The 12,903-nt window shown below is 38.6% G+C and overlaps 1 protein-coding gene across 1 annotated transcript; it reads left to right on the top strand.

Annotated features, from left to right (window-relative positions):
* The first annotated feature begins 2,628 nt into the window (after window positions 1–2,628).
* SLAMF9 (SLAM family member 9) lies at window positions 2,629–11,377 on the top strand. Its single transcript, XM_074262293.1, has 5 exons — window positions 2,629–2,703; window positions 7,132–7,245; window positions 8,517–8,858; window positions 9,978–10,247; window positions 10,955–11,377. The coding sequence occupies exons 2-5, from the start codon at window positions 7,191–7,193 to the stop codon at window positions 11,173–11,175; spliced, it is 888 nt and encodes a 295-aa protein (XP_074118394.1). The 5' UTR covers window positions 2,629–2,703; window positions 7,132–7,190; the 3' UTR covers window positions 11,176–11,377.
* Window positions 11,378–12,903: the final 1,526 nt, after the last annotated feature.

Raw genomic sequence — 12,903 nt, 5'->3', positions numbered from 1 at the left:
GAATTGACTGTATAAAGGTGATACTTGAATCTATGGAAATTGATGTGATCATCAAGAAAGAAAGTCTATATAGAGAAGAGTTTTGTAGCTAGATCTTGGTGCATCCTGAGTTAGCAGTGAGATATGGATGATGACTGAGCAAAGGGAACTGAAGAGGAAGGGAAAGTCAGATAAAAAGGAGAAATACAAGGAGAGAGCAGTGTCTCAAAAATCCAGACCAAAGGAGGTGGAGATGATCAATGCTGTCAAACACTGCCCTGAGGTTCAGAAGAATGAGGGCTGAGGAAAAGCCATTCAATTTGACATTTTGAGATCATTGGTGACCTTGGCCAGAGCAGTTGAAGTTGAGTGATAGAGACAGAAGCCAGACTGCCAAGGGCTGAGAAGAGCAAAAAGAGAAGTAATGAGTACAAATAGTTTTTCATAGGAACTCATCTATGAAGAGAAAGAGATTCTTATCTCATGGGCATGGTAGGGTCAATTGAAGATTTTAAAAATAAAGTATACTAGTTACCCTTATCCTATCTTTTCCCACAATGAACAAGAAGAAACATGCAATAATAGACTTGGAGTCAGAGAATTCAGAAAAATCAATGTAGCACTGATGAGCATAGTTATCTTGTGTACTCTTGTATTTTTTTTTCTAGGCAAAATCTTGTGCATTAGGATGTGCTGCAATGATCCTGATGTCCTGCATACCAAGTCCACCAAGGGTCAATATGATGATAATTTTATATGATACTGGCACCTTATTTGAAATACATAAAGACCCCTTTCATTTCTTTTTTCTATGTTGTGCCCCTGTCAGAAATTATGGGATTCTGGCAGTAAACCATATAGTACCCTTCCAGCATGATGAGATGATTTAGAAAAATCAGTACTATCTCAGTCTTGCTTTCTTTTTATTTTCCATAACAAAAAAGAGAACAGAATAAAATATTTAATGGGGATTTAAAACCTGAATAAGGAAATGTTAAGACAGTATGCAGCTGCCATCTCTAAGATCAAGTCATGAAACTTAGATGAACTACATCTTTGACAACTGAAAGTGATAGCAGATATTATTACTTCTGAACTTCTCTCAATGATCTCTGGGCCATTTGAGAATCAGGGAGATTTCATGGGAGTGATGAAGGCAAATGTTTTGCTTTTCAAAAAAAGAGGAAGAAGATGGCTATTTCAAACTTAACGTTAATTTCTGCTAAAATTCTGAGTGGATTATTAAATGGATCTTTTTGTGGGATATAGGAAACAAAGCAGTGATCATTAAAAATCAACAGAACATTGTGGGACAAGCTAACACTCTTTCCTTTTTATTAATAGATAGAACTGGGAATGTCATTGGCATAGTACATTACTAAGGAAAGCATTTGATAGACTCACCCTCTCTGTTTCTGTACAAGATGGAGAGAATGAATAAGAAAAAAGTATAGTTTAGTGGTGTTGCTTGACTGAATACAAGAGATACTGATTAGTGGTAGATCAGTGTCAACCCAGAAAGAAGCCTCTGTTAAGGGAATGGTATAGGGATTTTTCCTTCAAAATGTTCTTATTTTAATTTTTTAAATCAATGACTTGTCTAAAAGTATAGACAACATACTTATCAAATTTTCTAGTGAATCCAAGTATGTAGAGATACATGATATATTTACTAATAGCAATAGAATATACAAGATCTTAAAAGTCTAGAATTATGTACTGTGATTTAATGGAGTAAATGATAAGTTCCTTTATTAAGGTTCAAAAAATCAGCTTCACAAGTCGGCGAAGAAGATGTTACCAAAAAGCAGTTTTTATGAATAAGGCCTAGAATTTCTAATGGATTGAATTATGACAGTAGAATAACATGGCAGGTCAAATACCAAAAGTGAACTGAAGTGACATTGAGAAGCATGATAATTACACTGCATTTGTCCTAGTCAAGCCAAAACTATATTATTGTATTCAACCGTGGGTACTGTGTTCTAGGAAAGACATTGCCAAATTGGATTATATTTCAATAACATGCTGAGGGGAATGGAAACTGTACTATATGAGAATCATATGAAGCAGCTAGAGATATTTTGGTGAAAATAAAGAATATATATTGGGGCAAAATATCAGTGTTCAAACATTTGAAATACTGTTATATGGGAAAGGGATAAGAAAAGGGCTCCCTAATGAAAAGGCAAGAGTAGTGTTCATAGTGGCAGGGAGATAGAATTTCAGTTCAATTAAAAGCAAATCATCCTAAAAATAATAATAGTACAAAAATAAAGTAAGATCATTCAGAGAGACAGAGAGGGAAGCAAGCAGAGAGAGAGGGGGGGGGAAGGGAGAAAAGAGGGGAAAAGAAAAGAAGAGAAAGGGGAGGAGGGGGAAGAAAAGAGGGGAAAGGTAAGGGAAGGAGAGGGAAGGGGGAAGAAGGGGAAATAAGATAAAAAGGGGGATAGGGATATCAATCTCCACTTATTGCCTGACATAGCCTTCACAGCCACTACTGCTCTACAGAGAAGGAAGGCTAGAGACTTTGTGATGAGGGACAGGGTTTCCCTGAGACAAGTCTGATTAGCTGTTTGTCACACCTCTGATGTCACAGGAAGGTAGTTTTGAACTAACAGCTACTGTGTGCCAGTCACTGTGCTTAGTGTTTGGGGGATTTTTTGGGTTTATTTTTTTTTCTATAAATCTTACCTCATTTGCTCTTCACAACAATCTTGGGAGGTAGGTGCTTTTATTATCTCCATGTTTTAATCGTTGAGGAAATTGAAGCAAATAAAGCTTAAGTGATTTGTCCAAAATCACATAGCTAGTAAGTGTTTCAGGGTGAATATGAACTCAGGTTTTTCTGGCTCCTGCTCCATTCTTTGAGCTACTAGCTACCTAGACAGGTATGAATTAACTAGGGAAGGGAACATAAGCAGCAAGGAAGAGTCCATATATAGATAGTTTTAGAAGAAAGGCAGGGAATGGGGTGAGAGATAAGGCATGTGAGTAGAGGGTAGATAGGGGATATCTAGAACAGAGACAAACTATTTCAAGAAAGGCCAACTTCAGAAAACTTGAGGATTTGGGGATTACCATACAACGTATAAGGAAAAACATATGTCATCATCCAGAACTGCCCTTTTTCTCAAAAGTATAAAAACTGGGAGAAACAAGTAACAGTCACTACATGTCTCATGGCACTCTCCTCTGATCCACCTTGGAGTGGTTGATTGGGAAAGGAGAACAAAAGTTACCTTAGAACAAGGACTACCATCCTCTGTTTCAGCCTGAGAACGTTGGCCAGTGGGAGAGGCAACAGGAAAGTTATGCACTTGGGTCTAACTCTTCATGACCCTGTGGACCATATTTTCAATGGCATTCTCTTGGCACAGATAATTGGAGTGGTTTGCTATTTCCTTTTTCAGTGGATTAAGGCAAGCAGAGATTAAGTGATCCAAGGTCATGCAGGTATTTAATATCTGAGGCTACATTTGAACTCAGTTTTTCCTACCTCCAGATCTGGTATTATATCTACTGAGACATCTACCCTCCAGACTTTAGTTTCCCTTCTCTTTCTCAGATTTGCCCCCAAGTAATACAGTTCTATCTCTATACACATTTTACTACTAATCTCATTAGGAATAAGAATATTATAGCTAGGAAATGCCCTCAAGTTTTGGTTATAGATTATCCCAATCAATTAGTTAGTTACTCTGATTTGATCTGGTTCAGAGAAGGTAGAACATCTTTTGTCCTTCATTTTAAAAATAAATTTACTGTTTAATTTTAAACAACATTTATAATCAATGTACCAATTTTAACTTACTTAGTAACTATTTACATTTAAATAAAATAATGTCAGTGAATGAGGAGTGGTATTGATGTGGTTTGAATGGTCTCAATTCCTGGTGGTCAAGAGGTTAGTGGCTATAAGAGAGTTGTTAAATATCCCCTTTAAATCAGCCATAGGTTTAGGAGTGAAAGAATTCACTCATTCCTGAATTATTAGTTGCAAAGTGAAAGTTTATTTTGGATAGAAATCAATTTCTAGTGAGAAATGGAGTTTTGGCACTGAGAATGCTTTCTCAGTGGGCAGAAGAATCCTGGCAGCTGAGAGTGACAGAGATCTCTAGCTACCTTAGGGCCATCTGCAAAGACCTTAGTTGAGGTGAGCTGTTATATTGGGTGTCTTAGTGAGGGTTGGGATATCCTGAGTAGATCAGACCAGAATTCTTGGTGGGGGGCTTCAGGAGCCCAGGTTCCCAGACTTAGATTCTTATCAGTTTTCAGCCTGCTTCTCCTATTAGAATTAATAACACTTAAAAAGGGTGCTTTCTAATTAAATCAAAGGCTCTGGCATCCTGGAAAGATAACTTATCTGATGGGAATTTGCCTTCCCCCGGAGGGACTGAGACTCTGAAAGGGATCACAGATCAAAAGGAAATAGTTTCTTAAAGGGACCACAATTTATAGTAAAGGAAACAGTTCCCTCCCACTTCATCATGACATATCAGAGAATATAGCATAGAGTAGTGGATAGAAAAATGGTCTTGAAGCCAGGAAAATTTTCCTCCAGAAAAGTCCTTTCTCTGACACATTATGTTATTTGAGAAAATCATTTGCATCTCAGTGCTAAGGTCTCACCCTTAGACCATAAATTATAGAGAAGTCTGTTGCTCTGTATTGGTAGATGAAATCTCTTTATCCAAGATTTCTCCATATCAGTGAAATCATTGGTTTGTTTTATTTCTCCATACACATAGTTCAAATGTATTTACATATGAATATCCTTGTGGATAAAAAGATAGCCTAAGATGTGTACAAATCTTGGCCTGAGAAAATTACAATTTCCCAATGTTCTAGAAAGTTTTCTAACTCTAAAAATTGCAATAAAGGTACCACCCTGCATAAATACAGGAATTTTCTTATGTCAAATTAAATCCCAGATCCTGTTCCTATTCCTAATTTTAATGTATTTGTAGAGAGGGAAGTCAGTCAATAAATACTAGGCACTAAGCATTATATTAAGTTCTGGGAATACAAATACAAAAAAGACAGTCCTTATCCTCAAGGAGTTTACAATCTAATGGAGGAGAACAGTCCTTACCCAGGAATTTAAAATCTGATGGGGGAGAGTGTCTTCACCTTCTAGGAGTTTACAATATAATAAGAGAAGACAACACATAAAAAGGGAGCCAGAAAATGAGACCAGATAGCTACTTCAGGAAGCTACTAAGCTACTAAAGCAGGATAAGTCAATAGTTTTGTCAGAAATTTTCAACACTGCTACTTTTCATAGAATAGGGGGTTCTGGGATGATTTATTTTATCAGTATCAATACATCCCTTTTCCATTTGAGGAAGTGGAGCCTTGGAGGAGGGAATTTGATGAATTTTTAAAAACCAAAATGGGTTTTCTGATTATAAGTTGGGTGACAACTGAAGAGAGACTCCAGGGGAGAGAGTAGATAAAAGTTCAGAGAAGAATTCAGAAGAGAAGAAGCTGTTCATTGAAGAATTCTAAGAATAGGTTAAAGGGCAGATCTAATCTTTGCCTAAACTTCTATCTTGTGTTGTAGCCTGGTTATGGGAAAGATTTTAAGTCTTAGCCATTGACTAAGAAGACTGAAGAAAGCTTCATAGCTATTGTTTGAGAGGGGCAGTGGTCCTCTAACTTTTTAAATAGGGGGCTAGTTCACTGTCCGTCAGTGAGGGCTGGACTATAGTAAAAACAAAAACTCACACTCTGTCCCCGCCCCTCTGCCCATTTGCCATAACCCGGTGGGCAGCATAAACGTCCTCAGCCCTCCGCATCTGGCCTGCAGGACATAGTTTGAGAACCCTTGGATAGGACTAAAGCCAAATTTCATAGCTATTGGTTAAGAACACCAATGAGCCACAATTTAAGAACAGACCCTTATCATCCTTCACTTATACTACTGCAATGGTCTGCTAATTCACCTAATTGACCATCTTCTAATCCATTCTCTAATCTATATCACAAAGTGAGTTCCCTTAAGTCAAATTCTTACCTCCTACTCAATAGACTACAGTGGTTCCCTATTATATCCCTAGGATAAAATATAATTGCAATCCATGATGCATAGTACTCTAGGTCTAATTTTTCTCTTTGTAATCCTGAGGCCTTAACATGGTACCTGGCACATAGTAGGTAGTTAATAAATACTTGAACTATTATAGTGTTCAGTGACTAGAAAACTTCAGCCAACTTGAAAAATAATGGGATAGGGGGCAGCTAGGTGGCGCAGTGGATAGAGCACCAGCCCTGAATTCAGGAGGATCCGAGTTCAAATTTGATCTCAGACACTTAACACTTCCTAGCTGTGTGACCCTGGGCAAGTCACTTAACTCCAGCCTCAAAAAATATATATAATAATAATAATAATAAAATAATGGAATAACAATGAATGAATAAAATAAGTCACCCATGCTCTAAGATTTTCAAAAACACTTTGCTTAAGACAATTATGTAAAACAGATAGGATAGGGACTGCTAAGAAGAGCATACCAGCCCTGGATTCAGGAGGATCTGAGTTCAAATATAGTCTCAAATATATGACACAAGCTGTGTGATAAAGATAAAGTCTCTTAACCCCAATTGCCCCACCAAAACAACCTCATAAATATTTCTATTTTACACATGGGGAAAGCTAAGGCCCAAAAGAGTGAAGTTATTTATATAGACAGGGTACACAGATTTGCAAAGGACTTGAATCCAAGTCTTCTAATCCCACCATTGTTGGGATGGAAAGACCATTGTCACTTCCATTACATTCCAGGTGCTTCTCTGTGTTGCCTGACAAATGAGAGAACTATAATAGTGACTGTTAATTAAAAGACAGGAGAAATCGAAGTCAACCAACTAAGGGGGTCAGAATAGACTTTATGGAAGAGGTTGCACATGAGTTGGCTTTTGAAACAAAATGAGGAGAGACTTGGATAAAAATCAAGATAAAAAAAATCTGGTCTTGAAAGAGACTGTTTTTCAAATTCATAACAGAAGAGGCGCAAGTGAGGCTTCTTTTTTGTTTAAAGAGAGGAAGTTAGAGAATTAGCAGGAATAGAATCATTTCCCTTTTACCAGCTCCATCAGCCAATTGCTTTCTGTTTTTCTGTTCCTCTTGACTGGCCATCTCCTCTTTAGTGAGCCCTAAAGCTCCTGAGGCATCCCGTCCTGGAGCCAGATCCTTGGGCATTGCCAGGATGAAGGTCCCTCCTTGGGTCTTCTTCTTCCTTATGCTTCTCCACCCCCAGAAAGGTAAGTGAACATGACCCATTCCTGCTTCCCTGTACTCTTTCTCTCTTTTGCTAAGGCTTCATCTGGTGTCTAAAGTGTCTAAAGTTAATAAAGATCTTGGAGAATTCAGCTCTTGAAGAACCTTTCTTTTGGCTCCAGCTATACGCAAGGACGGTTTCTCTTGGCTCTCCGAGTGTTTGTTTGTTTGTTTTTTTTTTGCCTCTTTGTCTCTTAAGTTATATCTTACTATGTAAGAGAACACAGGGTAGATTTGCGTAGGCAGTGAGAACTAAATGTGTAGAAAGAAAAGTAAAAAAAAAAAAAAAAAAAAAAAAAAAAAAGCTTGAGTGAAACAAAAAGGAAAATTTAAAGAGCCTAAAGTCAGAGCCAACCACTCATTTTATAAATGGGAGAAATCTGACCTCTAGAATGCTACCCAACTCCTCAGGCTTCAAAGGCGTCAGGTATTAACAAACTGGTGCCATTATCAAACCAGGATTTTCTCTTGACTGAGCTGCCTCAGCTTCATATAGGTCCTGGAGTTATATAGGAGAGATGAGTTCTCACTAGGTCACAGCAGTCCTTCATCTGACTTGGCCCTTTAGCTAGCTAATGACTATTCCATGCAGAAAGACTTTTTCCTATTTCTGGACCCTTTTTACTCTTTTATGAGCATCAAGTCTGATAAAGTATCTGGAAAACTATACAGTTCTTTGAAAATCCAGAAAAGAGGTCATAAGGTATTTGGACCAAACTTATTGGCACCTAGCTGCATAATAATCAACTAACATCTATTTATTATTAATCAGTTACTATGCTAAGAACAGAAGATTACAGTTCTCAAAGAGCTTACTTATATGTGTGGACATCCCGAATATTCACATCATGTATATATGTATGTGCATATATACATGTTTTTATTAATTGTATCCCCAGCAGTTAGCACATAGTAATATTAAGTAAGTGTTGATTAGATTGGATTGGATTTCATTCCAGGAAGCTTGTTGGTCTCAGGTTGAGAACTTTAGCTGAGCCAGAATGGGGTCATTTTGTGCTTCAAAGACAGAGATTTGTACTTGGGTTTAAAACCTGTATTTACTAGCTGTATGATCTTGGCAAAATAATTAACCTTTCTCAACCCCAATGTCCTTATCTGCAAAATGGGGATAAGAATACCTGTATTGCTTGCTTCATAAAGTTGTTGTGAGATTTAAATGAGAAAGTATGTACAAAGTACTTTGCAAAATTTAAAGTGCTATAAAGATACCTATGATGGTTTTTATATCCACCAGGAGAAGGACAATCTGGAGAAGAGCCTGAAACAGAAGAGCTCATGGCAATCCTGGGGGAATCAATCATCTTCCCCATCAACATCCCAGAAGGCGAACAAATTGAGGAAATTGTTTGGGTTTTCCAATCACCTCTTGCCACCATTAAGAAAGGAGCTGGAGAAGAATTATCCACCATCATAGTATCTGACCCTCGCTACAAGGTCCTAGTGGATATCCCTAATCAGATCTATTCCCTGCAGATTAGCAACCTGAGCAAGGAGGATGAGGGAATGTACAGAGCAAATATAGTCTCTGAGGATGCTCTGGACACCATTACGCGAAAGTTTACTCTACGCATCTACCGTGAGTCTGGTGGGTGGGGCACCCAATGTCTGGTTTCTCCAATGTCTGTTCAAGTGCTGTATCTGGGAGGGGGATAGGAGTCTTTGGTGATCCTGTCCTTCATTTTCCTTTTACCTGGGCTACCCTGTGACTGATCCCTAACCAGATGAGAAAGCTGGTACCAAGGTTCCCACCCAAAATCAAGGAAACATATAAAGTCTCAGCACAAGCTCAAAGGGAATGATAGGCAATTCTGTAAGCACAAGATAACTCATAGTATAACTAAGCTGGGAGAGATCTTGAGGTCAGGTATAGGCTATTAATTTTATAAATAAGGAAACAGGCTCAAAGAAGGCTATGATTCTGGCCACAGAATCACACAGTTGTCAAGTGGCCAAACCCAGTATCTAACACATGTATTTCACCAGATCCATCACTCTGATCTACCATAGTGATAAAAGCTGAAAACCTTATTGCTCATGAGTGGTCTTTGTGAATGAATAGATACCCCAAAATTTGTGCCCCCCCATCCTCTGAGGACACATATATCACTGAAATCTCTTAATAAATGTGTGTTGATTCGTTGAAGGAGCGATGGATGATACAAAAAGGCAGGTTTTGCTCAGAATCTAAGGTTGAATTGAATTTTTAAGGAGAAAGAATCAGTTCCAAGAGAGTAAAGCCCAGGTCCTTCCATCTGACTCCATGGAAATAGGGCAGGTCTAATACCATAGCCTTCGTGACACTTCTTAGTCCAGAGATGTCAAATATAGAGTTCACAATATTCTGGAGTGTTGTGGAAACTAGATGAAAATAAAATTGGGAAGAAGTTTTTTAAGTAAAAATAGAAATAAAACCTAGATAATATTACTGTTTCCTAGGTCAACATGCAGTCTGCAGGGAATTTTATGTATAGTTTAACAGTCTTCTTCCTATTTGAGTTGGACTCCTAAAATCAGTCATTTTACAGATGAGGAAACTGAGGCTTATAAGAAATGACTTATCCACATAGAGAGGAAATGGCAGACCTAATAATATTAGAACTAAGATTTGTGAGCTCTCTGACTCCTGATCTGGTATTCTTTGTGCACCAAGAATAGGCATTAATTCTGTATTCTAAGGATTCCTGTTCTCTTTCAGGACGACTTCCAAAGCCCAAAGTCACCATATACTTGGAGATCTCAGAGGAGTTCATGTGCAATGTCACCTTGAAATGTCATGTGGATGGGAGAGGAGAAGATGAGGAGTATGGCTGGACACCTCTGGGACCAAGAGCTGTTGTTTCTAATGGGGGTTCTGTCCTCCACCTCTCCTGGAAGCCTGGAGACAGTGATCTTACTTCTACTTGCATAGTCAGAAACCCTGTCAGCTTCAGTTCCCATTCCCTCCAAGCCGGGCAGTTCTGTACAGGTAACTGGTTCCATTTCCAACTCCCTAGAGCTTCAGAAATGCCCTGAGAAGTTTCAGGGATTGGATTTTGAAAGGATTGTACCATGCTCACATCGAGCACCTTCTCTCAGGTGAAACCTGTTTGAAATTCTGCCCTCCTGGGAGAAGCTAGGCCCTTTTCTCCACACCCTCCTCAGTGAAGAAAAGCACTTTCCTCTCCACCTAAAGCCCCTATCCTGATCTCCCCACTCTCCCCACTCTCAAGCATCTTCTCTTCTCTCACTTAATGTCCAGAAATATGCCTCCAGCTGCTTCTTTCCCCAGATCTCCCAGACTTCTTATCTCTCTGGAGACCCACCATATGTTTTAGGGATTCTCTAATTCCCTTCTCAGTGGAATTCTGGCTTTAGTTTAGCTTCCAGATTTCTGGAGAGGGAGTCAGTTGAGTTCAGAAAATTCTCAGTTAAGAGACATCAGCTGGTTCCAGACTAAAAGATTTTTTGTCTCCACTCTGGGATTTGAGGGCTGTTTCTGCCCCATTTGTGAGCTGCTCTAGTTTTCTTAAGGCGGCTCCAGGGTCTTCCCCTTTCATTTTCCCCATTGGAGTTGGGGAGATCAAACTCCTTCTCTGAGTGGAAGAAGATTAGGATCACATTCCCTTGGGAGATGGCCCTCCCCACACTATACCTTGATTCACTGACCAGTTCTCTCTCTTTTCTCTATTCTAGGCCCCAGAATTTCATCTCCAGCATCATGTTCTCCTCTGTCAAAGGGACTTTTCATCCTGTTACTCTTAGGGATATTAATAGTTGCTATTATTGTAATTAGCATTTTAACAAAAAATAAAAAGGCAATCGAAAGAATTCACAGGATGAAACTGAGGAGAAAGGTGAAGCGAGAAAAAATGCAGGCAAAGGAGTTTCCATTAGCAGGCCACATCCCAGAATGACCAAACTCAGGACTTGGGCCCATCCCACCCCCTTCCTCTTCAGGAGCCTTCCTGGGAATACTTTCTCAGGGAATTTTCTACCCCTTAAAGACTTTAGGAGAGCCATCAGGGAGAAACTCCAAAGGCTCTTGTTTTCTTGGGAAAGGGTCAGGCAATAAAGTCAAATCAAGTGAAAATGACTAGAAATGTTCTTTTTGTTCTTCCTCTATCTTAAAAAAATTTTTTTGTTATATTCTACGTGGTGTTCTAGGTGAGAGAAGGAGAGGGAGATAATTGGGAAATACGGGTGATATACCAAATCAAAGAAATCAACAGAGCAATTTAAAAACAAAGAATTTTAAAAATTTTAGAGAGGTTTTGCCTGGCACCCATCAATCTATCCTCTGCCCTGGAGTGGAGTGGAGCACTGGACTTCATTGGAAACCATTTCCCTATTCTATCCTGTTCTCTTTTCCTTCCTTGAACATTTGCTAGGCTAGTCTTCCAAATCTGGGAGGAAAAGTAAATCTGACAAACTCATCTACATAAAGTAAGCTTCATGTGCTAATTCTCTCAAGAAAACTTAACCTTTAAAAAGATAATAGAATAATTCTGACCCGACTGCAAGGAAATCTTTAAGAAGGGAATTTTAGCCTGAGAAAGGATGGGAAAAATGTAACATGTACATACTTAAATTTACTATAGAGTACACTGTGAAATAATCAAGGGTGGGATCCAAACTATTTGGAATATTTAAGGAGAGATAATATCAGCTGGTGATGTGAATGGAATGGTGGTATAGGATCAGGTAAGACTTTACAGATAAGACACTTGAACTAAACCTTGAAAAAAAAAAAAGGCTTTTTCTTTTGACTGGTGGAAATAAGGGAATGCTTCCAATCCCAAGGATGCCCTAGGTTCCTTGAAATAAACCTGTGACCCATCTAGGTATTCACAGAAGTTATACATAGTAGGAGGTTCATAGCCTTGGTTGAATTGAATTTGATGGAAAAAAAAAAAGGAAAATTCAAAAACACAGAAGCAAACGAATTTAAAGACAGATACCTGAATAATATATACTTAAAAGTTGTTTAGGTTTACCTGTTTTCTGGGGATTCCAGGTCTTTTCCTATTATTTACCTCAGGAAACCTTTCTTTTTTGCTTAAAGCATCTTTACTAGACTAATCAGCTGTTAAAAGTGATTCCATATGTAAAATCTTGACATTAAATCCTCATTCTTGTGACCTTTTACTACTCACAGGGTTGGAATCTCTCATTTCTTTTGCTAAAAGAGAAAAGAGCAAATGATAAGACAAAAGGGTCAGTGGTCACTTTCATGAGGCCACATGTCAACCTCACTGGGGAGAAGACTCAAAGCTTCTCTTGTTACAATACTATCTATTAACAGATGCTATCAGTGCAGGAGTTAATCAAAAAGTAAGAAGTCTAAATGAATGGCAAAAAATTTACATGTAGGCCTGGACCTGGACAAGTTAAAGTAAAAGCTTATTTATTAGACAGAGCCCAGCATATCAAGGAAGAAGTCCAAGATTCTTGGAGGGTTGTGGTAGTGATAGCAATAATATATAAGAATGGTATGGTTGTACTAGTAGTGGTGGTGGTAGCAATAGTATACACACACACACACACACACACACACACACACACACACACACACACAAACACACACATATATATATGGTGTTCAAAGTGCAGGCAGCATAGTCTGGAGGTAGCCAGAATGGGAT

The sequence above is a fragment of the Sminthopsis crassicaudata genome, chromosome 4 (assembly GCF_048593235.1).
Source record: "Sminthopsis crassicaudata isolate SCR6 chromosome 4, ASM4859323v1, whole genome shotgun sequence".
Taxonomy (NCBI): domain Eukaryota; kingdom Metazoa; phylum Chordata; class Mammalia; order Dasyuromorphia; family Dasyuridae; genus Sminthopsis; species Sminthopsis crassicaudata.
This window is presented reverse-complemented; position numbering and strand designations above follow the sequence as displayed.